This window comes from Coffea arabica, chromosome 5c (assembly GCF_036785885.1).
Source record: "Coffea arabica cultivar ET-39 chromosome 5c, Coffea Arabica ET-39 HiFi, whole genome shotgun sequence".
NCBI classification, from domain to species: domain Eukaryota; kingdom Viridiplantae; phylum Streptophyta; class Magnoliopsida; order Gentianales; family Rubiaceae; genus Coffea; species Coffea arabica.
In genome coordinates this window covers 44,153,740-44,177,982 of record NC_092319.1, presented here as the reverse complement: position 1 = coordinate 44,177,982, position 24,243 = coordinate 44,153,740, and the positions used below count along the sequence as shown (strand labels likewise).

The window sequence follows — 24,243 nt, the reverse complement described above, 5'->3', positions numbered from 1 at the left end:
CCAATGAATCAGAATCACACAATTTTCCTAAAATGCATCATTTGGCCAATCTTGACCGCTAGCCGCTTTGTAATGATCAACTGCTAAGAGGTTAATTAGCCGATCACTATTCCATCCCTGAATCCTATCATCTCTTACACGCAAGCATTGAAGGATCAAAAAAGATGCATCCAATTAGAATTATGGGCCGCGCTGGGTTGGTTTGCTGCTGGCGGGAGTAGCCTCCCTAGGTGAGTTTCACTTAGGTTCGATTCGGGGCAGCAATTCAGTTGTAATTTTCTTCAGCATCGGTCGGACCCGCTCTGCTGGAGCGCTGTAGGATTAGTCGGATGTAGACTCGAATACCCACAGTAATGAAAAAAAGAAAAAAAAAATAGAATTATGGGTTTTTTTTATGACAATTGTTCAAAATTTAATTCTAAAGTGGGAAAATGCTAAAATATCAGGCAAGTTTTCAAACATTGAGGACATGCAAATAGCCAAATTCAGCTTGTTTCCCTTTTTCTTTTCTTTTTTGACGATAATGGATTGTCAAAGTCACATTCCAAGAATCATTTTCCTTATATTTTGTACTAGAGCGAGAGATTTACTAAATCCAGTTCGAATTTTCCATTATACGGTTCCTTCTTGGACGACTGGCTGGAGTTAACAGAGGCATTAGAAGTTGTGGTTCTCATTAAAATGTTGCATGTGGTTTTATGAAGAGAAAAAGGTGGAATTAGGAAATTGATTACTCATAATCTACATGTCACAAAAGTAGAATTAATATAGAATGTAGAGCTCAAAATTTTTTGCCAAAAAGCTATGGGAGATAAATTTCATAAAATCAATGCGTGAGTGAAGAGTAATAAATCAACAAATATAATATTAATAACATAATATGAACAAACCTATCAAATTTTCATCAGTTTCTAAACGAAAAAACTATATTGGATTTGCTGTTTTTTGGGGGTGTTTTTGAAAAACTTTGTTATAGCAGAGTTTTTAGAATATATTTTTAGAAAATATTTTGAGATATTTAAGAGTAGAAAAGTTTCTAGAATATATTTTGAGATATTTTTTAAAATTTTAAAAAAATTTAAACTAATTTTTAGATTACCTTTTAGAATACTTTTTAAAAATTTTTATTATATTTGAAAAACTAGTTTTTGAAAAACACTCCAAAAACAGGGGATCCAAACAGAGTTATCATAATTTAACTCCAATAAAATTATTATAAATTTGACTTGACTAAAATACTATTGCTAAATAATAACCTTTTTAGGATTGATTTAACATGCCAACATAGAAGATCGATGTTCCTAATAAGCAAACGGGTAAAATGTGGAAAATCATAAAATAGATTTTCATAAATACAAATTTTTAGATAATATACATTTGCTTATAGGATCGGATTAAGCAAAAAAAAAAAAAAATGCAAAACTATGGCATGATTTTTTCCTTTGATGGATATAATATATTTTCTTACATATTGTAGTTTTTTTTTTAACTCTTTCTAGCAAAGCAAAGGATGAAATTTAAAGAATAGAGAGGAGGTAGGAAATTAGATATCATCATCTCTATTTCCTAAAACCAAAAAGAGATTTAATTAGATACCTCATCATCTTTCATCTCGAGTAATTGTATTACCTTTCCGTATACACAACCAAAAAGAGATTTAATTCACACAAAAAAAAAAAAAAGAATCCAATACAGGTTGGAAGAAAATCTATCTAATAGTGCAGAACCGAGACAAATTTGACTGCATGGGAATTTTACCAACATGGCTACTTTTACAGCATTGCTGAAATTGTATAAAAGAATAAAAAAAAAAAAATCTACTGGTTTTTCCCACTTTATCTCTATTCTTCCTTCCTGACTTGTTGGCCAAAGTAAAAGAGGCCTGTGGTACTTTTTCCTTAGATTATAATCAAAACAAACAATATTTACATTTTCAGATTCAGATTTGCAAATGCAAACCCACCTCAACAAACGCCCTCACTAAGCCCCCACAAACCATACCAAACTCAGCTCTCTTAATTAGCCACCAAACCTTAGAGAAAGCTAACACAAAATCAGATCAGATCAGATATTTACACATAAAAGTCAGATAAAGTTACGATTTTTATCAATCTAAGCCCTGTTGTTTTTTCAAGAATCCCGGGTGAGTTTTGAATCTCTTGTTAGTTTTCCAATTGGATTGTGCTTGAGTTAATAAGCTGTTCGGTATCCAATCTCATTCTTGCTTGGTATTGTCAGAATGTGCGATACTTCTTGCCTCTGTGTTCTCTTTTAGCTGATTTTGATCAGACTTGTATTTGTTAATGTTTGGCACTGTCCCGACCCTGCCGTGGAAAGAAATTCCATGCTTAGAATTCTTGAAAAAGATGAGATTCTGATTAGAAATAAAAAGTATCGTCCCTCCTAAAACCGGCTATGAATGGAGCCTCTTCAGCAGGGTTTGGTCTTTTTTCCAGTTCAGTTGTCCTATGTTGTAGTTAATCTTTCTGGGATTTACGTTTACTTCTTATGTAGAGCAATGCATATGGTCATCATTGTGCAGTATTTAGTTGATTGTTTTAGTGAGAAATTATACGTCTGGACTTTTAAATATCTCATGACGTTAATTGAATATGAAAAATTGTGACTTGTATGAATTCTTGTAATGGCTCAGTGATCTATGCACCGGTATGTACTTTGGCTTTTTGACTTCATTTACTTATTTATTTTGGGTATTTGGTGTTTCAGATTAGGTGTTCTAGAGTAAAGTTTCAAATTTTAATCCGGTGGGGACAAGATTATGGTGCATTGCAATTGATTTTGAGCTGACAAGATTAGAGGTTTGCTTGACGTAAAAATTATACATGTGGGCCTGGATGTCTAGGCCATTCGGTTTGTGTCAGTTTAGATGGCTCTGATCCTATACAAGAAAGGAGATGGTAGAGAGCGATTTGAACACAGAAAAAGCTGAACAGAGTGGAGGCAGCGAAGTTTCAAAGGGAGATAAGGAAGTTGGTTTTCGAAGGGAGTTGTCTTTCTCAGGCTGGTGTGACGAGAATGGAGTATTCCATTCACATCAACTTGAAAATGAGGATGCCAACATGGATGATTTCAAGTTTGAGTTGCCCTTAGTTCAGCAAAGTAGATCCAAGAATGGGTTTCTAGAAAAAGACAGACAAGCTTTTGGTAAGTTCAAGCAAATTATGGAGGGCGTTCATATAAGAGATGCCAGTAGACATAGTATAGGGAATGGAAACGAGAATTATCTGCCTTTCGATGTTGAATCTGGTTCGGGGAATGATCAGACTTACTCTGACACGGAGGACAGCCACCCAAGTAATCATGAAGCGTCACAAAAGACGTCAAGAGCAGTTGTTTCTGTTGCTGATGTGCTAAAGACCTTGTTTTTCATACTTGTCTGGTACACTTTCAGTACATTCTTGACATTGTAAGTGCCTTACTTTCGTTCATGTACTCCTCAGTTACTGCTATTTTCATGAATCATTGGAGCTTATGTTATTTGGTGTTGTTGCAGGTATAATAAGACTCTTCTAGGTGATGATATGGGGAAGTTTCCTGCTCCCTTAATGATGAATACTGTCCACTTTGCAATGCAAGCTGTTTTATCCAAAGCCATAACATGGTTCTGGTCTCATAGATTTCAGCCCACTGTAATCATGTCTTGGAGAGATTACTTTGTGAGAGGTACTCGTAAACTTCATCACTTGTATCTTCCCAATTTATATTTGTACCTGAAAATCATTTTCAAATCTGTATGGTTACAATCATGAATTATATTTCCTTCGATGGGGACTATTTCAAACTCATAAGAATGTGATTCTGCATCTGACTATTATACGTGTTTGAAATGCATTAAGAGAGGTTATATCTGACTACCCTCTATCTAATCAAGCATACAGGGGATGCATTATGGAGTATTATCTGTGACCATGGTCTTTACTGGATGCATTAAGAGAGGTTATATATTTGACCATGGTCTTTACTGGATGTCCTCTTCCTCATTATAATTATTGCATAAAGTCCATTTCATTATAAAACTGAAGCCGTAAAGATCTGGGTCATTCTGATATTAGTTTTTCTCGTTCTCTTTGTTCCTGTTATTGGACCATCTTGTTCCACTGTTGAGTTTACTTATGCATGAATGAACTTTTGATTCCATTATCCTGTAGTTTAGTTTTCTGCTACTTATTTTATTAACTTTTCTGACAACTAATGCTACAGATGGCATTTACCTTTCACAGTTGTACCAACAGCTCTTAGCACTGCCATGGATGTTAACCTGAGCAACGCATCCCTTGTTTTCATCTCTGTTACCTTTGCCACTATGGTTAGTCATTCTTTCTCTTTATGTATCTATGATAAAAGATTTCCCATATGCATATGACAAGATCGCTGCAATTGTAAAGCTGGCTCCATTCTTGCCTTGGACGTCATTGTTTGATACATGGAAGTAACCTTTCTAATTGTTGGTGCATTAACGTGCAATCTAGCCTTTATTATCTGAACTTATTGGACCGAACATTGCTTGATGATTTTAAATTATAAGAAAATTGGTCCCTGCTACAGTATTACAGCATGGGTGCCATCTGGACTTCATTTTTCTCCATGCTGTTATGTCATTTTACATCCTGTAGCTGTTCACTATTTCCTTTTGTTTGATTGCATGTGTATAAATATTTTATCACTTTTCTGATTGCTACTGAACTATATTTGAGGCAGGGGTCTGGGGAAGGAGGATTGGATGACCTAGTTCTATTTGTTGGACTTTCCTCAAATTAAGCTCAGTAGACTAAATGCTATTCTTAGTTATCTTTACTGACGTTGATGCCGCCAGACATATTTTATCTGAAAGTAATTCTATGTTATTGGTTACTGCAGTGTAAATCAGCATCACCGATATTCCTGCTTATATTTGCCTTTGCATTCAGGTACTAATTTTGTTCTTTAATCTCAATACTTGGTTCAACAATTACTCCTCTTTGATGGGCTTGATGGGCTTGATTTCGGTTTAATATAATGATCAGTTTTGCACTATCCTTAGAATATTATTCGTCCGGATTCAGCTGTGTTGGTCCTTTTTTTTTTAATATTAAAGAAAACCTTGCAGTATTGCATCACTAGTATTTCTTTAATTTTTGGAGGTAATATTGAAGAATACAATTTTTCTGGACCATGATTGCTCTTTGTTGATGGCCATTTGAGCAAGATGGTTGGTTTTAGAAAGAAAGCAGGAAAGTGAAATCTATGCTTATTATTGATTGTTTGGCACTAAGGATGTTATTGTTCTACAATACCCTGGAAATTCCCTGTTAACCTTGAAATGCTTTATTTTGTAGGTTGGAATCTCCAAGTCTTAAGCTGTTTGGCATAATGTTAATAATCTCTGTTGGGATATTGTTGACAGGTATTTACTTTGTCCTTTATGTTAGTTAATGTTGTCACAATAGTGTGTTTGGGCAAAGTCACATTTGTTTGTTATGTCATGTCAAGTGAAGCCTACTGTTTCTTCAGATCAACTGTTCCTCAACATGCTTGCAGTATTGTGCTGGGACTGTATTCTTCTGATGCCTTCAATTGAGATTCTATTGGAGTTTTGTGATGCTTACCGAAATTAGAGATATTTTGACAATTTTGTTCACAAGCTCATAAACTTCATTTTAGTGTAAGTTTACTGAAATATTTAATTAAAACACTTTATAAAAACTTCTTCCAACATTACATGATGGATTTAATTTTTCAATATTGCATGCACATTTGATGAAATGATGGTTTTACTAGACGTTATCACTAAAGATTTTGAACTGTGTACATGACAAATATATCACGTAGTTGAATTTTCATCCTGCTGATATCTTGTGAATGAAAAGAAAGAAAAAGGAGACTATCATACTTTTAAGAGCATAGGGGATCTTGTCTTATGCAAAGATTGGATGCAATAAAGGGTGTATGTTATATGGATAAACGTTGTGTTGATGCGCTGTAGAAATGCAAATTATTTGGTGACTTCTTTAGTTCATCTCTCTCTGTTTTCATTAACTTGTGTCTCTGGGCAAACGGATCAAGTTCTCAATCTTAGTGCTTATTATCGATTTATCGGTAATTCTTAAAAAAGAATTATCCACAACTTTTTATTCGTTCTACAATTCGAACTTGTGTCACCAAAGAAAATTCCATTCTTATTTCCTTTGATTCCGATAAACTAACTACTTGTTTATTACAAATAACAAATAATTGTTGAACTTAGTGCTCTGTTTCATTTTGATTCAAATGAATGAAAACATGGAACTGAAATAACTCACTAAGAACGCTTTTTAAAAGATTACGCTTTTCATGATTAATCTTTTGAAACATGCTTGTGTGCTTTACTTTTTATGCTGTTGCCCTCTACAACATAAGCATTTATTACCACTTATACTAAAAGCATTTTTTCATTGATGCTTCATCAATATAACTCATCTGATGTATAAATTCTATATATATGTGGTTTTGTTCATCATGTGATACTTCACTGAACATAAAACATGGTTTTAACTTCATGTTTGTATTTTTTCATTAATTTTGGAAATTTTGTAGTAATGTTACATTTATTTGGGTTTTAGGCATGAATTAATTTAATGAGCTGAATGACTATGACCTGATTGTGTCCCTATTCTTTCTTTCTCCTTTCGGATCGAGGTTCAGGTGTTTTGAATGATTTAAACTTCCTTGACTTTTCCCAAAATTACTAGAAATGCGGTGATTATACCCAAGGGGCGCTTCCATTATGCATATTTGTGCTGACTTGTAGTGCTGCATAATGCAGTTGCAAAGGAGACCGAGTTTGAATTTTGGGGTTTCATCTTTGTTATGCTTGCTGCTGTAATGTCTGGGTTTAGATGGACTATGACTCAAATTCTTCTTCAGGTTGGACATTTATCGGTTTATGGTATTGCACTATTTCATCACATCTTTTGAGGACTTCTAGTTATTTTAATCTGCATTACTGTTCTTTTATTTTTTTAATTTTTTTTCCTGTTATGTAATATGTGATTTTTGGATGTTGCATCTTTCATACCAATGGTTGATTCTGAATCCGAATGAAGAAAGAAGTCTATGGTAAGCACTATCCGTTGCTTTGGAAAACAAATTATGCACTTGCTGTTGCTTGGCATTATTTTTAACTTTTGTTCATTTTTTTGTTAAGGACCAGGATATGTTAGTTGCTGTTTAATTGTAGCAAGAAAGAATATAATGACATGCTGTTTTTGGTTGTCTCCAGGTCTGAAAAATCCACTTACCTTAATGAGCTATGTGACTCCAATAATGGCAATTGCTACAGCTTTTCTGTCTCTAATATTGGATCCATGGCATGAGATAAAAAGTAGCGACTACTTTGATAGCTCATGGCACATAGTCAAAAGTTGCTTGCTGATGTTTTTTGGTGGAACTCTTGCTTTCTTTATGGTATGTAACCTCTACTTATTTCCCCAGAAAGGATAAAAATGGTTTCTGCTCCTTTCAAAAGAGAAAAATGCCTCTTTACAAGATCAATCTCTTCAACTCTGGTAATGGGAAATGGTTGGTTTACATTAGAAGTATTTGAAGATAGTTAAAGAAGATGCGGTAGTTAAGAAATTTCACTGTGAATTTCATTTTTCAGTTTGAAACTCAGCTTATTTGTTCTTCTGCAGGTATTAACAGAATATATTCTTGTATCAGTAACAAGTGCAGTAACAGTAACAATAGCTGGAGTTGTCAAAGAAGCTGTCACCATATTGGTATGAGCCATTCCTTAGATGTAGATTGCATGTCATTCTCTGTTTGCTGTGTAATGCTTGCTCGCAGTGAGGATATTTGATTCTGTTACATTTGCTCTAATAGCACACCAGAATGGTGGAGTGATATATCTATTTGAACGAATAATTTTAAGGTCTTGGGTGAAACACCCTTGATTTCTTTTCAACCTTGCCTGGATTGATCTTAAGAGAAAAGCTTATTCACTTTTCCTTTCTCCCTCATTTTTCTGGATTATTTTAAAGGTATTTGTTATCTGCAATTAGTAGCAATGGTATAATGATAAGTTCATGATCAGGGACATCTGTGCATATCTTTGTTTAGTTCTTTGCTATTTCTTGTGCATGGCCTTTTGTTTGGAAAAATTCCTTGCTTGGTCTTTCAATTATTTTCACAAGTATCACTCAGAAAATGCTATAGTCTTCTGACAGTATACCACCATACCCCATCTCTCCTCCAATCTGACCCTGAAAAAGACCAATTATTCAATTTTTGCTTATTGTTCTGTTAAGGTTTATTTGCTTGATATCATTTGAGTTTGCTAAAATATGATTGGGGTTTATGGTAACTGAAGTTTGCTGATTACACACTCCTCTCACTCCTACTCATTCGTTCTCTTACGTCACATTTAGATATGATCAAGGATTATGGTACCTGAAGTTTTCTGTTTACAAAGTCCACCTGAGGTCTATTTATTGGTTCCCTGCCTTCATATGCAGAAGTGTCCTTTCTGAGGTTGTTGTATTATTAGCTTTTGTAGACAGTTGAGATCAGATTTAGGAGTATCTGTCCCCATTTAAGAAGCATCCTCATTGAGAATGCACTAATTTTGAAACTATTATTTGGATAATTATGCCCCAATACGCTACTCCTATAATGTTGAGGCCCGCAACAGTTTGAGGATATGCATTGCTAATAGTTTCTGTTTGTTGTAACTAATGTATTTGATGTATATTCAGGTTGCAGTGTTTTACTTCCATGATGACTTCACCTTTTTAAAAGGAGTTGGTCTTGTTACAATAATGGTCGGTGTCAGTTTATTCAACTGGTACAAGTAAGTACTCGAGTTATATGACTTAGAACCTAATTATCTTATTTTCCCAGCAGGCTGTTCTTACCATAATAGTTTCATATAATTGACTTGCTTTTCTGGACCTGTGTGACTCAGATACCTGAGGCTGCAGAAGGGTGATAGACCTGAAGGTGAAATGAGAGGTTCACCAACAGAAAGTGCTGCTGCAAAATATGTTATTCTTGAAGAGATGGATGATCAACTGGACGGCCCTTGAAACTTGATGTAATTGTTTGCTCATTATGTGAAATTCAGTAAGCCACTATATGAACTAAAAACAATTCTTGAATGCTTTCTTTCTGGTTTTTTGCAAATACATATGCTTCTAGGTACTCGGTGATTTGATCTACGGGGGAACTCAACTGTTCACCAGCTTTATTGTTTTCTAATTTAACCTGCTGCCTTGAACCCTTTTTTCTCTATAACATCACCTTTCTTTCTGTGATGATACACACTAATGAGTAACCTTATGAAGTCAATAACTAGTAGTTTTCTATTTTTATAGAGACTCGCGAGTAACTGAAAGGTCTTTGGCTTGAGCCTTTTCATCTGAAACAAATGTGCATTGTGATAGTGAATATTGTTGTAGGATACGAGTAATGTGACATCTAAGGTATTGCTGCTGGTAAAAAAATTAAATGTTCATTGGTTAAGGTCACAATTGTCCTGGTCTCTATGTGGTTAAAGTACTAGATTTTCTGCATGTTTCGTATACTGCTCTCTTTCGTACATGTAATCAAGGGAGGAGTACCTCACCTTTTTAAAGTGTGAATGAGATAGTTCTTCAAAGTTTTTGGAGTTTATACATTGTCTATATACACACTGTTAGGCAACTAGACGACTACTGAGATGTAGTTTCTTTTTAAATTACTAGATGACTGCTGAAAGTGGTGGGAGATACTTCAATTATTGTAGCAGAGAGAAGAAGTTGGAATATTTGCATGGAAGAAGCTCAAATTGTTTCCCCTTGTGAATAAACGGCTCAAAGAAGCATTTGCTGGCTAGAGATGAGGAAACATGGCTCTTCAGTCATTGCTGATGTCTTCCATCAGAGATAGATATGTGCCAAGAAAAGGAAGATATATATATATATATATTTTTTGGTAGCAATAGCCAATAGATGAACTTTTATCATCAATCAATTATGCTCCGGGGATACAAAGTCCCAATTTTTGTTGGAAAGGACATGCCTGTATATTTGTATTTTATTATTTTCATCTTATCAAAATTTTGACATTGTTTCCGACTGTTAAAATGTTGATAAAATGAATTGGCATAGAAGATTTGGCAGTATCTGGACTTCTCTGCCTCTTTGTTTGGCCATTCTAGTTTAGCATTGGCCTCTTTCCAGTATTCCTTTTGTTTTTCCGTCTCGTCAAGTTTGAAGCAAATTTCAGTGTACGCATCGAGTTTAGAGACTAATTCTGTACACTTGAACAATTAATCATCTGCCATTCCTGGAAATTTTTTGAGGAATGTCAACGCAAGGAACAATCAATAATCTTTCTGCAATTTTCAGCCATCATGATCCTTAACCTCGGTCTGTGTCCGATGGCAGGAAGAACAACTGCAAATAAAGAGATTGAAACGACTAAAACATATAGAACAAGTCAACATGACCATTACAAGTTCTTCAATTACTGCATGGTTCCTCAACAGACTGTCAGAGCAGGGGGCATGCATTGCATTAATTATATATGAACAATGGACATGAGCTGATTTAGTCAAAAGCTGGAAACACCCATTATGTCTAAAGCCTTCTCCAACCCCAGTAATCCAATACCTGGGTACTGCCCGCGGTTTCTTATTTGGTGTTAGGCTGCTAGATTATTCTTGAACAGGAACAGAAAACAGAGAGGATAAATTTAGAACATTGAATATGTCTAGCGGCACCATAGTCAATGGCATACGCGTTTCGGTTGCTGTTTTATCTGTGCACCGCTTGGTGTCTTGAGCTGGTTTTCAGGAGGCTGCTTTTTTAGAAAATGATGATGATATCTTGTGGAAAACAAGAAGCTTCAGATGTATCGTACGCGAGTTGACAATCATGCCTGCAGAAAAGATGCGCCCAACACACAGATCAGAAAGTAAACTCGTTAGATCTGCATGCAGGAAACTTCTGTAGTGTCCTGGTCTAATCTCATGGCATGATGACTTCTCCCCTTTGTTCGCATCCAAACAATGACGGGTCAAAGATTTTTAGTCAGGGAGCGGGTTGAATAGTCAAACATATAATATCTCATTATCATTAATTACTATATAAAAAGTATATTTTTATTTGGAGTGTAAGTGTAAGCAATGTTATTATTTTAGTTTTTGATATTTTAATTATGCCCTTATTAATTGACGATTGAAGTTTCATATTACGTTCTTTTTAGTTTATTATCATGTTTAAAATTCATTATATCATATCTATTGATTTAGGAAAAAAAATAATTTTGAGTGCAAGTGCAAGTGCCAATATTAATGTATGAGAATATTATATTTTATGATATTATAACCACGTGCAAAAAGCATGCACATTATCTAGTACTAGTAAAACAATATTGTAGCAAATAAAGTATAATAAATATAAAATAAAAGTTGTATGATAACTAAAAATAAGATGTTTTTAGTTGTAGAAGACAAGATATCAAATTTGGACTCTCTAATCATTTTATTTCCTAGCAATGCAAGGGATATGAGCAATACATCAATTATTGAATTAACATCATTTGTTTGAATTATTCCTTTCTCAATATAATATGATCAATTATAAGCAAGTACATCACCATTAAAAAGACTCAATAGAGTCGGCAATGATGAGCACTTTGTAACACATTAAAAAATTGTTACATTTTGTGCTTGTTTTTAGCTAATACTACTTTGTTTTCTAGCTTTTTTTTTTTAAATTCAAATCAATCTTACATTAGGAGTTGGTTTATCATAAATTTACATAAAGACAAATTAATTGCTATTTGAAAGCCATACTAGCAAGCCACTAATGATTGTTTGCTCTTATCAATGTTATAGTAATCCTAAGTAAATGTAATTAAAAGTTAGAGTGTCATATAATACTTAACTTGAAGGGAATAAAAATAACTTGAGTTTAATTAAAAGTTAGATTATCATAGAATACTACCTTTTATAATGAAAACTTGAAGGGAATTAAAAAAAAACTACTCATAAATCAATAGAGATTATAAAATATTTTCCATTCGAGATTATAATATATTTTCCATTCGTCAGCCCCTGCACCGATTATAAATAGTTTCCCCTCGTAAATCAAATCCTGCACCGAAGGCTACATTTCCAAAGAAGGGCTCTCTTATTCCTAGGACCTTAATCCCTCTCATCCAGCTATCCAAGAGCTGCTGAAAATGTTTCCAAAATGTTGGAATTTTATAATAATTATCTCCATTCTTCTTTCTCTTCAGTTAGGAGATGGACAGCCTTTTGATTATCCTACTGCAAATTTGTCTACTACGTGGATCAATAGTGTCTCAGCTAACCATTCTGTTGATTTTACAGATGGTTCAAAGGTGAGAGCCATTCTGCTCAGAGGAACATTTGGGCCTAGATATGCTTGTGGGTTCTTTTGCAATGGCAAATGTGATAGCTATCTGTTTGCAATCTTTATTGTTCAGACTAACAGTGTTTCAAACATTGTCATGCCAAGCTTAGGATTTCCACAGGTTGTCTGGTCGGCTAACAGAAATCATCCTGTCAAAATCAATGCAACCCTGCAACTTACATCAGGAGGAGATTTGGTTTTACGGGATGCTGATGGGACTTCAGTTTGGTCTACAAACACGAGAGGAAGATCTGTCGCAGGTTTAAACTTGACCGAGGAAGGAAACCTGGTTCTCTTTGATAGGAATAACAAGGTGGTCTGGCAATCTTTTGATCATCCTACTGATGCTTTTGTTCCAGGGCAAAAATTGGTATCTGGGCAGAAGTTGACGGCTAGTGCTTCAATTACCAACTCAACTGAAGGAGGTTTGTTCTCTATGTTTGTTAACAACGAAGGTTTGTTTGCTGCTGTAAAAGCAAATCCTCCACAAATTTATTATCAACAGGTAGTTGTTGGTACAAAAGCAAATAAAAAAGCAAGCTATGCCAAGTTCCAAAACGGAAGCTTAGCCTTGTACATACATTCTTCTGAACCAAGGGATCCGGATTCAGTGATTACCCTGCCTCAGATTTCCTCAGCTCAGTACATGAAATTGGGGTCCGATGGGCATTTGAGACTATATGAGTGGGCAGACGGGTGGAAAGAGGTGTTTGATATTCTTACTGGTTATCTTGGTGATTGCAATTACCCCACGGTTTGTGGAAAAAATGGCATTTGCTCAAATGGGCAGTGCAGTTGTCCTACATCAGTCAATGCTTCAATGAACTATTTTAAACCAATAAATGGGAGGCAGCCAAATCTTGGCTGTTCTGAGATCACTCCTTTGGATTGCAATGCTTCACGATATCATAATTTTCTTGAGCTAGAAGATATGACTTACTTCACATTTAATGCAGATATTACTAGTACCAATATGGATAGCTGTAAGCAAGCATGTCTGGGTAACTGTTCGTGCAAAGCAGCTATATTTCGTTATGGTTCAAATTCTTCTAATGGGGATTGCTATTTACCTGCCCAGATCTTTTCATTGATGAACAATGAGCAGGACAAGACTCATTATAATTCATCTGTGTTCATGAAGGTGCAGATCACACCAAATGCATCAGCTCCTGCAAAAACTTCTCCTAAAGGTACTCCAACTCTTGACTGTCCTAATTGGTTTAACAATCTGTATAGCATATTGGGATATGCTATTGCAGCTTTCATTTTATTGACTGTCCTAATTGGTTTAACAATCTGTATAATCTGAAAGAAAAGATTAGCCAGGGAGGTTGAGGAGGGCGACTTAGACAATGTACCAGAAATGCCAACTAGATTTCCATTTGAAGGATGCATAGAGCTAGTGCTAACAACTTTCATTGATTTCACCTTCTCGAAAGCTTTAGCGGTGAAAAATGACATACAAACAGTGAATCAGAGAATTGCACTATTGTAGTTATTAATTTTATTCTGCATAAAGTCCCATGTATAAAGCACTTTCTTTCGGACATAGCTTCATTTTTGTACTAAGCTGTTTTCTTCATTTCAGATCATGATTAGCGGAGAGTGGAAGCACTGGCCTGAAGAAGCAATGAGCCAGAATCACTTTCTTCTTAATGTTGCAAGTATTGTGTGTATCTATCTTTCCTTCGGTGTTTCTATCTGATAGTTTCTCAGACTTCATGCTACCCCATGGCCAACTCATCGACAACCTGTATCAATCATGAAGTCGCAGTTGTTAATTCATACACTGAATGATCATGTTTTTCTTAGTGTCATCCTTCTCCAAGAAGGGTAGTAGCACGGTTCATCTGTAGCTTCTGTGTTACTCAAAATGTTAGTTAATAAATGCTTCTTAAGAGCCCTTACTAATAAATAGAGATGCAGATGGGCATCTCTTCTCTTCTAGAGTTGATACTATTGTACTTTTGTACTGTAATATCCCATTTGATATGTGCAACAATATTCTCGATGATTGTTTTTAACTTGTTGGATCAATGAAGAAGTTTCCATGGTCTTTCGGGAATTTCCTCTCAGTTGAGGAGAAACAGAACTAAATTCGTTGAAAATTGACACGAGTTGGGTCATTACTTTGCAGTCAAACTTGAGCAACAGCAAGTAAAGCTATGAGCGCATGTGTTAGTGGTCATGAATTTCTAGCGACTTTTCTATGCCAGAGGCATCAATGCTGAATGACCTAAAAACAGTCGATTGCAGAAACTCACCAGATCATTTTTTAGCAAATACAAAGTCACACGTAAAAATACTTTCCTTCAAAAATAGCTTCATCCTTGTCCTTAATTAGTTGTTTTTTGTTCTTTTCATTTTAGATCATTTAGATTTCAGGGAGCTGATTGAAATACTTGCCTGAAGAAGCTAGAATGGGCCAGCATCACTATTTTCTTAATGTTGCAATTGTTATTTTTATTTATCTTTCCTTCCGTGTTTCCATTTAGTACTCTCTCAAACTTCATATTACCCCGTGGCCAACGTATCAACAAACTGGATCAATCACCCAGTCACCGTTATTAATTCGTCTTGGTATCCAACAGTGAGTGACCCTGGAATTCTTAGTATCGTCCTTCTGAGAGAAAGCATAGTAGCACGTTCATCTGTGGCTTCTATTGTACTCAAAATATTGATACAGAATGCTTTTTATGTCACGCCCATATCCGGGTTCTTGGACCGGATTTGCAATGTGGCATGCCGTATCTATCTACGAGACCTTACTCCCATAAATACAAGGCATCATAATTATAACTTACAAAATTTCACTAAAATTTAAAACTTATGAATACTAATGAAATACATACACTTCACTAAAATGCACCTATAAAATGCCTTATTCTAACTTCCGAGAATTTAAACATTTACCTATTTAGCTCTCTCAATTATCTTACCTATTTAGCTCTCTCAATTATCTTCTAAACATACACGAGCTGACTTTCTTGATCTGCAAGAAAAATAAAGAGACATGGGTTGAACGACGTACACCCAATAGATAGTACTTACTCCCCTGTTGGATCATGTTGCTATATACATACTATATACATTTAAAAATTCAGTCACACTACACCACATGCATGCATCAATTTAAAATATTTGTCATCTCATTTCATATGTTGCATAAATATACTTCATTGAAGGTGAGTGGCATATACATAAGTGACCTCCGTCCAATGTGACACTTAGTCTCGCAGGTTCTAAAGGTGACCCCCATCGAACGTGACATAGAAATATACATAACTTGAAATTATCGTATTCATTGAACATACTTGTAAATCATAAAAATATCAATCAGATCATATCATTTTATAAACATAGCTCATAATAGGTTTCATGACTACGGATTGGTCTCATTACATACATAAGTCAATTGGTCGGGCTCTATACTGAACTATCATGACTGTCAATTGGTTGGATTCTATACTGAACTACCTTGACCTTGTCAATCGGTCGAACTCCATACCAGATTACCATGATCATTAGACAAAACTATAGCCCCTACCATTTATTTCATGACTGTTTAGAGTTTTTCGTAACATAAAATCATTTCACACGTCACATGCACCATTCTTTCGTTTCATAAAATATGCCACTCATTCCATAAAATATTGCATAGCAAAATATTTCAAATATTCATAATTTCGTGCTTGCAAAAACATTTGAAACAGACATACATGATCCATTTCTTCATATACCAAAATAAAGCTCTTACTTGAAAAATATGCATATTTAACATTTCGAAAATGCAGAGGCGTAAGCACCAGCAACCTCAAACTATTCGATTGAAGGGATTCTTAACATGTCCAAGAACTCCTTTCAAACCTATAACCATTGTCATATATATATCTTGATTAGTTCATATGTCCAACTCTTAAGGTGCTTATTCCTATATTGAATAACCCTAGGAAGCATGTCTGAACCTTTTATAGAAAGTAGTTGATAAGTTTCCTAAAATAGAAAGTTTTCGTTTTTAGAAAGTTTCCTAATTGAGAAGGTTCTCCCTTTTTAGAAGAGGCTATAATTTGATTATCCATAAAATAAGTGCTATTTATTTATTTAACTTACTCATTTATTTATTTATTGTAGATATGGCCGGCATTATTTAAAGTCAATTTAAATATATGTTCGGACCTAGAGCTGAATCCAACCATAAACATATTTTTCTTTTTAGTCAAATAGAACTTACAAGAAAATCTTGAATCTTTAGGATTGTTATTGGGTCTATTTGTCAAAACTTAGATTGTTATAATTAATTTTGGGTTTTCAAAACTTCCTGAAGAATGTGTGTAATGTGTTCAACCCTAGGATTCCATGATCAAAGGTGAGACACGTATAGAAAATACTACACTCTTGTTTTTAAGTTTTATAAGATATGTTCATTATATTTGTTTGGGAAAGTTTAATAAGTCCAACAAAATATCCATTAAACCAATTATCCGGTAAATTATTGACTTTATCCTAAAAAGGTGATACTAGTTTAACTAAAGCCCAATTCTCTTTCGGCCTAAATCAACCTTTATTAATAATCAACTTTAACTCACAATTTAATGTATAAGGCCATTAATGTAAAATGCCTTGTTTATTTTATTTTATTTTTGTATTTGGATTTAAAATTTTTATTTGGGTTTTTAATAGAGTCCCTGGATTCAATTAGATCAAAATGGTTCTGTTATAACAAGATTGGCTTTATTTGAAGAAACATTGGGTTTGACTAAATTATACTAATTGGGTCATTCTTAAAATAATTTATTTTCAATTTAGGCAGGAATGCTATATAATCTGAAATTAGTCCAAATACAAGTTTTTTTTTAATATACTTTAGCTACCCTATTCTAATTGACCCAAATCTCAAGGGCTAATTTGCAATTTGCAACAACTCGGAAAACTAGACCAAATCAACGTCTTCTCCTTCCTCTTGTTACTAGGGGTGGGCACGGGTCGGGTACCCGCCCCTAACATGATTTGGCTGACCCGACCCTAATATATCGGATCAGCCATTTTGCGACCCTAACCCGCTCCTAATATTTTCGGGTACCCGAATAGCGGGTACCCGAAAAAAGGGGCGGGTCATAGGGTACCCGCCCCTAAAAAAAACTATTTTTCAATAAAAAAAATTTATTTTCTACTTAATATCAACATGTTTTTCAATAAAAAAAACATGCTTTTCCAATTAATATTGGTAGAGATATTGTAATTAAAGTCCATACATCACCATTCTTACACATTTCATCCAATAATCAAATCGATCTCATAAATTTAGTACATATTAGAATATCTAATAGACAAAACGAAGTTTCATAATAATTTTGAGTACATCACCATTTTCACACATTTCATACTTCTACAACACAACAAACACAAGGATAATAAGTATTTGGTAACTTCCCCAAAGATATTATGGTACAAGACCGCATCTCAAATAAGTCAATTGTGAAATCAAGTTCGGAAAAGAATTGAATAGAACTAATTATTTTTGAAAAAAATATAACCAAAATAATGTTAAAAATCTTCCCCAACTTCTTTACATCTTTGGAATAGACCTTATGGTATTAAGGTGATGAAAAAGAAAAATAAATTTCTTACACTAAATAAAAGAGGCAAATTAAAGAGATATAATTGCAAATGAATGACACAAATATTTTAATTATCTAGCTAACAGAAAATTGAAACTCCAAACAAAAATCTTTGATTGAATTGATGCAAGATTTGCAGGAAAGATCGATGGAGGTAGAATAAAATAAAAAAGATGAAAGGGATGAACAATTTTTATAACAGAGTTTTACAAAAAAAAATTTTCATTTTGTTCATGTTTCACCGAGAATATTCGCTTTCTTCAAAAAAATGAGAAGAGTAGATCATATAGAATTAGAATATGAGGCTGCGAGCCACTTCACTTGCACTTAGAATTAAAAATTACAAAATTATAAAATGATCCCTACTTTTTAATATTTATAAAATATACCCTGCGGGTCGGGTACCCGTGGGTTTTTATTTTTCTGATCCGTATCCGTACCCGATTTTTTGGGTACCGGACCCTCATCTGCCCCGCTAAGAAAAATCGGATCGGGTATCCTATTTTTCGGATCGGATCGGATCGGGTTCATCGGGTTTTCGGATCGGCGGGTTTTTTTGCCCACCCCTACTTGTTACTAACAGAGCATCCTCACGAAAACGAAAGACATGGCCAATCTTTTATTTGTGTTGAAAACTTAGGAATAGAATAATCTTAAGGCATTGAGCCATTTTATTATTTTCTTCCTCCATTCCAGCAGAAAAACCAAGAATTAACCACCAATACTTTGTCCTTTTAACTCATATAAATGGTGGCCTTGCCTTCCAATGCCCCTTATGCCATAAAATTCCTTCTATTCTCTAACCAAACCCCATTGACAGGCAGAACCACAGAGGTGCTTCAAAAAAGAAATCATCAATTCCTCTCAAACATATTACATAAAGCACGGTCCAGTTACTTTCACCTTTTTCATTGGTTTGAGTATTCTTCTGACTTTCTACATTCAAACTATTACTCCCGTCCCACTTTGATAGTCCTGTTTTTCTTTTTCATCTGTCCCAAATTGTAGTTCACTTTCCAATTGAAGAATGTAGTTGTATTTTAATTTTTCTAAAATACCCTTATTCAATATAAGTTGTTGTTACTATAAACCTACCCTATTTAATGAGAATTGATTCTTTTTTTTACTATCAATTCAAGTTCCCATAAAGTTGTACTCTAATTAATGTGAGGGTATTTTAGAAAAATAGTTATCTAAATTGATTGTTCCAACAAAGTTAACTACTTTTTCTTGAACTTAGTGAAAAAAAAAATCAGGACTATCAAAGTGGGACGAGGAGAGTATTATTATTAACCAAAAGGAAATCGCATGGCTTATGAATTTCCCTAATTTAAACAAGAACACTTATCAAAACTCACAAAAACTTGTATCTAATATTTCAGACATGTTTCGGGGCTGCTACAGATGAAAATCTTTGGTTAATAAAAGAGAAAACTAAGAACTATTAAAAGAAGAGTTCGCGACCTTACGTGTTCATTGTCAGAGGAGTCGAATTCTTGTATTCTTTCCTTTGTCCAATCCCTTGATTTCCATTTTTCCTTCCGCTGCTGCGTTGACACTTTCTTACTCTCTATTTTTATGGTTTTCTCTTGTAACGCTGTAAAAATTTAACTGCTATTAGACTAGTTATAGTTGGAGTTAGTTGTCGCCACTTCTACCTAAAATAACTCCACCACTCAAACTAACCTCTATCTCTTCCTACTTTATCTCCTAATTTGTCTCCTATAATATCTACAAGTTCACGTTAATCCCTACGCTCTCTATCATGACATCTATTAAATTCGCTATATGATCAGATGGAATATGTAAGACATGTTAGCATGTTAGGTCGGTTATTTAGGCTATATGGAAAGTGAGTCGGTTGTGGATTCTTACTATCACTTGGTGGTTGAGATAAAACAAGAGTAACATCAACCTGTATAGATATAAATTAACTAAGTAAACAACTAGTATAATAATTAATAACATTATTTACAAAAAAATTCGGGCTTTCACATTTTGGGAGCCCTTATTTCCCCGGAAGATCAAAGGGATGGTTCCGACAATCCCACTATACAATCCTCTCAAGTAGTCTGGTCTCCTAACAGAAACAATCCTGTTAAAGCAAATGCAACCTTGAATGTCACTCGAGATGGAGATTTGATCTTGGCAGATGCAGATGGTAGAATAGTTTGGTCAACCAGTACTGGTGGCAAGTCTGTTGCAGGCTCAAACTTGACTGGAATGGGAAATCGACTACTCTTTGACAGCAAGAGTAGATCTGTTTGGCAATCATTTGATCACGAAACAGACTCTTTGGTTCTCGGACAGAAGCTTCATTCCAGTCAGAGGCTGTCTTCTCGAATATCAGATTCAAATTCAAGTCAAGGCATATACTCCCTTGCAGTTGAAAATGGAACCTTGGTTTCCTATAATGAATGCAGCCCACCACAGGTCTATTTTTACTCAGACATGTACGAGGGTTTAAGTGCTGCAACTATACCTCTTGATGTTAAGTTTGAGAACGGAAGCTTTGACAATTACGCGCTTTCACCCGCAGCCCAAGTAATGAAATTAGAGTCTGATGGACATTTAAGGGTTTATGCCTCGTCAAATTGAGATTGGGTAGTGATAGGTGATCTCTTATACACTGGCGATTGCGGATACCCAATGCTGTGGGAAAGTATGGCATTTGCTCAAGGAATCAATGCAGTTGCTCTGAAATTGATAATGGTGACACAAGCTTTTTCAGACCTGTGAATTTCAGACAACCCAATATTGGATGTTTCCTCACTACTCCAATCGATTGTTACCATCATCAGCATCATTCTCTTCTAGAACTTGAAAACATCAGTTACTTTGACAGTACCTCAAATCTATATGGTGAGAACATGAAGTTGGAGCAATGTAAAGAGTTCTGTTTAAAGAACTGTTCTTGTAAAGCTCGGTATTCACTTGTGGATACATTTTGCAATCTGAGGGGGGAGTTGCTCGTTAGTGAATGCAGTATTTTCCCTTAGAAATGATGGAGGAGTGTGTAACAGTCTCTTTATTTGTTAAGGTGCAATAGACTTCAACGGGAAGCAATGCCTTGGTGAATTCTCCTAAAAGCAATTCAAGGAGTGTAATAGTTATAATTGGATCCAGTCTGGAAGCTATCTTTGGTATTTTTCTAGTTGTTGGGGCTTGCTTCATGCTATTAGTAAAGTTCATGAAAATTCAGGAATATGATGAAGTTCATTTGAATCAAGTGCCAGGGATGCTCTTCAGATTCTCATATGTAGATTTGAAAGCCATGACAAATAACTTCAGTGATGAACTTGGAGCCAGAGGCTTCAATTATGCTCCGGGGATAAAAAAAAGTCCCAATTTTTGTTGGAAAGGACATGCCTATATATTTGTATTTTAGATGAAACATTATTTTCCTCTATCAAAATTTTGACATTGTTTCCGACTGTCAAAATAATTTTGACATTATTTTCCTTATCATTGGATTGATAAGGAAAGGGAAGTAGGCTTAAACAACCGGCTCCCCGTATTCCTTTTGCTTTTCCTTTTCGTCAAGTTTAGACACTCATTCTGTACTCTTGAATAAGTAATCATCTGCCATTCCTGGAAAGTTTTTGAGGAAGGTCAACGCATGGGGCAATAATCTTTCTGTAATTTTCAGCCATCATGATCCTTAACCTCAGTCTGTGTTCGAAACCTCATGAACAAGAAGTACAATTGCAAATAAAGAGATTGAAACGACTAAAACAAATAGAACAAGTCAACATGGCTATTACAAGTTCTTCAATTACTAAGCTGATTTAGTCAAAAGCTGGAAAAACCCATTATGTCTAAAGCCATTATGTTTCTTATTGGGTGTTAGGCTGCTAGATTATTCTTGAACAGGAATAGGGGTGCGTTCAAGTCGAGTCGAGCTCGAACACTATTCGAGGTAAAATAGCTAAGCTCGAGATTGAGCTCGAGCTTAATTAAATATAATCAATTCAAATCAAGCTCAATCGAGCTTATTCGAGTTCAATCCACCCTAATCAAACTCCCGTAATAAAAATTAATATTTTACATATAATTTTAAATAAAAGATATTATTGATATTTCACAATAATAAAAATTAAAATATATATTATAAAACCTCGATTAGGCTCGAGTGCAAAATATTAAAACTCGAACTCGGCTCGCTGCTTCTATCAAGCAACTCGAACTCAGTCAAATTGAACTCGAGCCGAGCTGCTGTACGAGTGGCTTGCAAGCTAAAGCTACTCGGTCCAGCATCAACCCTAAACAGGAACAGAAAACAGAGAGGATAAATTTAAGGGATAATTTCAGAAACCTCCCCTGAGGTTTCTGACATTTACACTTACCTCCCCTGTGGTTTGAACAATTACACTGACCTCCCCTGAGGTTACTAATCCTTTACAAATTCAGTCCAAATGATTAAAATATTATTTTAGAGAGTGAAATTAGAATTTTGTACCTGATTTGTCCTTTGTGCCACATGCCCAATGAATGGCAAAGTATTACAAATTAATTAACAATTAATAAACTTTAACGAGCGTAGTTTATAGGCAAATACGTATTACCTATTTAAAGTACCAGCTCTTTACATGTATTTTACTTTCAAACATTTACTTTATTACAAATATTTATTCTCAAATATAGATTTGTATTTACTCTCAAATATTTAATTTTTGTTAAACACAAAACCTACCAGTTTTTCTTCCGTAGAAATATTAATATAACACTTTTTCAATTTTAGTTATAAATATTTATGTATTTAACATAAATTAAATGATTCAGGATAAAATATCCATAAAGAGCCAATACTTTACTCATGTAATGGATGAAAGTCATAAAAAATTAATAGTTTATGAGGTCATTTATTTTTTAAAAAATATTTAATTTATATTAAATAGATAACCTACTGATTTTTTTTTGCAAAAATATTACTTTAACACTTTTTAATTTTTAATTACAAATGTTAATATATTTATCATAAATTAAATATTTGAAAATAAAATATCTGTAAAGAGCCGATACTTTAAATAGGATATGCGTATTTGCCTATAAACTACACTATTTAAAGTAAGGAGTATAGTTTATTGATTTAAGTTAAGGAGTGTAGTTTATTGATTTAAGCAAGGAGTATAGTTTATAAGCAAACACGCATAACTTATTTAAAGTACCGGCTCTTTACATGTATTTTATTTTTAAATATTTAATTTACAATAAATATATCAATATTTGTAATTAAAAATTAAAAGGTGTTACACTAATATTCTTGTAAAAAGAAAATCGATAGGTCATCTATTTAATATAAATTTAAAAAAAAAAGAAATGACCTATAAAATGTTAATTTTTTATGGCTTTCATCCATTACATGAGTAAAGTATTAGCTCTTTATGAGTATTTTATTCTGAATCATTTAATTTATGTTAAATACATAAATATTTGTAATTGAAATTGAAAAAATGTTATATTAATATTTCTACGGAAGAAAAACTGGTAGGTTTTGTATTTAACAAAAATTAAATATTTGAGAGTAAATACAAATATGTATTTGAGAATAAATATTTGTGATAAAGTAAAGGGAAAATCGTCCAAAACATCCTTCACATTTTGTAAAATAACTTTTTTCGTCCCTCACTTTTAAAAGTGTAATTTTATATCCCTTACATATTCACATCGGACAAATTTAGTCCCTAACTAGGTTTCCGATCATTTTTTGGCTGAAATCCATCATGTGCAAGGCACGTGATCATTTTTAAAGGGTAAATTTGTCAAATTATATTTTACATAATCTGATCTATAGTCCTCCACATTTTATAAAATAATTTTTTTCGTCCCTCATATTTTATAAAATGATTTTTTTCATCCCTCACATTTCACAAAATGAATTTCTCCATCCCTCACATTTCAAAAAATGAATTTTCATTTCTCACTAATTATGTGTGTGAATACATTTTTTTAAACACATGTATATGTTTATTTTATTTTGCTTAATAATAATAGCATAAACACATGTATGTAATTGGACCCAACTTATGGGCTATCTTCTCTTTTTGTACGATTATGACTAATATTTACCAATAGAACCTTAATTTGCATATTCTTATTGTATTTTGACCGAAAATAACTTTATTGGCCAACTTGACAATGAATGCAAAATTATTTACTAGCTAATACCAGATTAATTCAAATGATCACGTATAATATATGGTATTCGTATTGTTAAGTGAAATCAA

General features: G+C 34.0%; 3 protein-coding genes across 5 annotated transcripts; all 3 read left to right on the top strand.

Moving 5' to 3' along the window:
- Positions 1-1,861: 1,861 nt before the first annotated feature.
- LOC113690328 (probable sugar phosphate/phosphate translocator At1g06470) lies at positions 1,862-10,138 on the top strand. Of its 3 annotated transcripts, none has more exons than XM_027208173.2 (13): positions 1,862-2,143; positions 2,728-3,427; positions 3,515-3,684; positions 4,242-4,327; positions 4,879-4,928; positions 5,337-5,404; positions 6,803-6,903; positions 7,083-7,095; positions 7,259-7,443; positions 7,671-7,757; positions 8,733-8,827; positions 8,942-9,070; positions 9,720-10,138. In XM_027208173.2, the coding sequence occupies exons 2-12, from the start codon at positions 2,916-2,918 to the stop codon at positions 9,060-9,062; spliced, it is 1,488 nt and encodes a 495-aa protein (XP_027063974.2). In that variant the 5' UTR covers positions 1,862-2,143; positions 2,728-2,915; the 3' UTR covers positions 9,063-9,070; positions 9,720-10,138. The 3 variants fall into 3 exon arrangements, with proteins under 3 accessions (XP_027063974.2, XP_027063973.2, XP_027063975.2); XM_027208172.2 differs by having other exon boundaries at positions 1,863-2,143; positions 8,942-9,099; XM_027208174.2 differs by lacking the exons at positions 7,083-7,095; positions 7,259-7,443 and having other exon boundaries at positions 1,863-2,143; positions 8,942-9,099.
- Positions 10,139-12,102: 1,964 nt separating this feature from the next.
- LOC113690666 (EP1-like glycoprotein 2) lies at positions 12,103-14,422 on the top strand. The gene is made up of 2 exons (XM_027208661.2): positions 12,103-13,588; positions 13,987-14,422. The coding sequence occupies exons 1-2, from the start codon at positions 12,205-12,207 to the stop codon at positions 13,995-13,997; spliced, it is 1,395 nt and encodes a 464-aa protein (XP_027064462.1). The 5' UTR covers positions 12,103-12,204; the 3' UTR covers positions 13,998-14,422.
- Positions 14,423-19,812: 5,390 nt separating this feature from the next.
- Positions 19,813-20,614, top strand: LOC113689543 (EP1-like glycoprotein 2). The gene is made up of 2 exons (XM_027207305.1): positions 19,813-19,868; positions 20,104-20,614. The coding sequence occupies exons 1-2, from the start codon at positions 19,813-19,815 to the stop codon at positions 20,612-20,614; spliced, it is 567 nt and encodes a 188-aa protein (XP_027063106.1).
- Positions 20,615-24,243: the final 3,629 nt, after the last annotated feature.

Bases quoted from the DNA above. Each gene is read 5' to 3' on its own strand.
- LOC113690328 (XM_027208173.2), top strand. From the start codon at position 2,916: ATGGTAGAGAGCGATTTGAACACAGAAAAAGCTGAACAGAGTGGAGGC. The intron at 4,328-4,878 runs GTTAGTCATTCT...TGGTTACTGCAG, and splicing joins CTGTTACCTTTGCCACTATG to TGTAAATCAGCATCACCGAT. The intron at 5,405-6,802 runs GTATTTACTTTG...TGCATAATGCAG, and splicing joins TGTTGGGATATTGTTGACAG to TTGCAAAGGAGACCGAGTTT.
- LOC113689543 (XM_027207305.1), top strand. From the start codon at position 19,813: ATGGAATATGTAAGACATGTTAGCATGTTAGGTCGGTTATTTAGGCTA. The intron at 19,869-20,103 runs GTGAGTCGGTTG...GTCTCCTAACAG, and splicing joins TTATTTAGGCTATATGGAAA to AAACAATCCTGTTAAAGCAA.
- LOC113690666 (XM_027208661.2), top strand. From the start codon at position 12,205: ATGTTTCCAAAATGTTGGAATTTTATAATAATTATCTCCATTCTTCTT.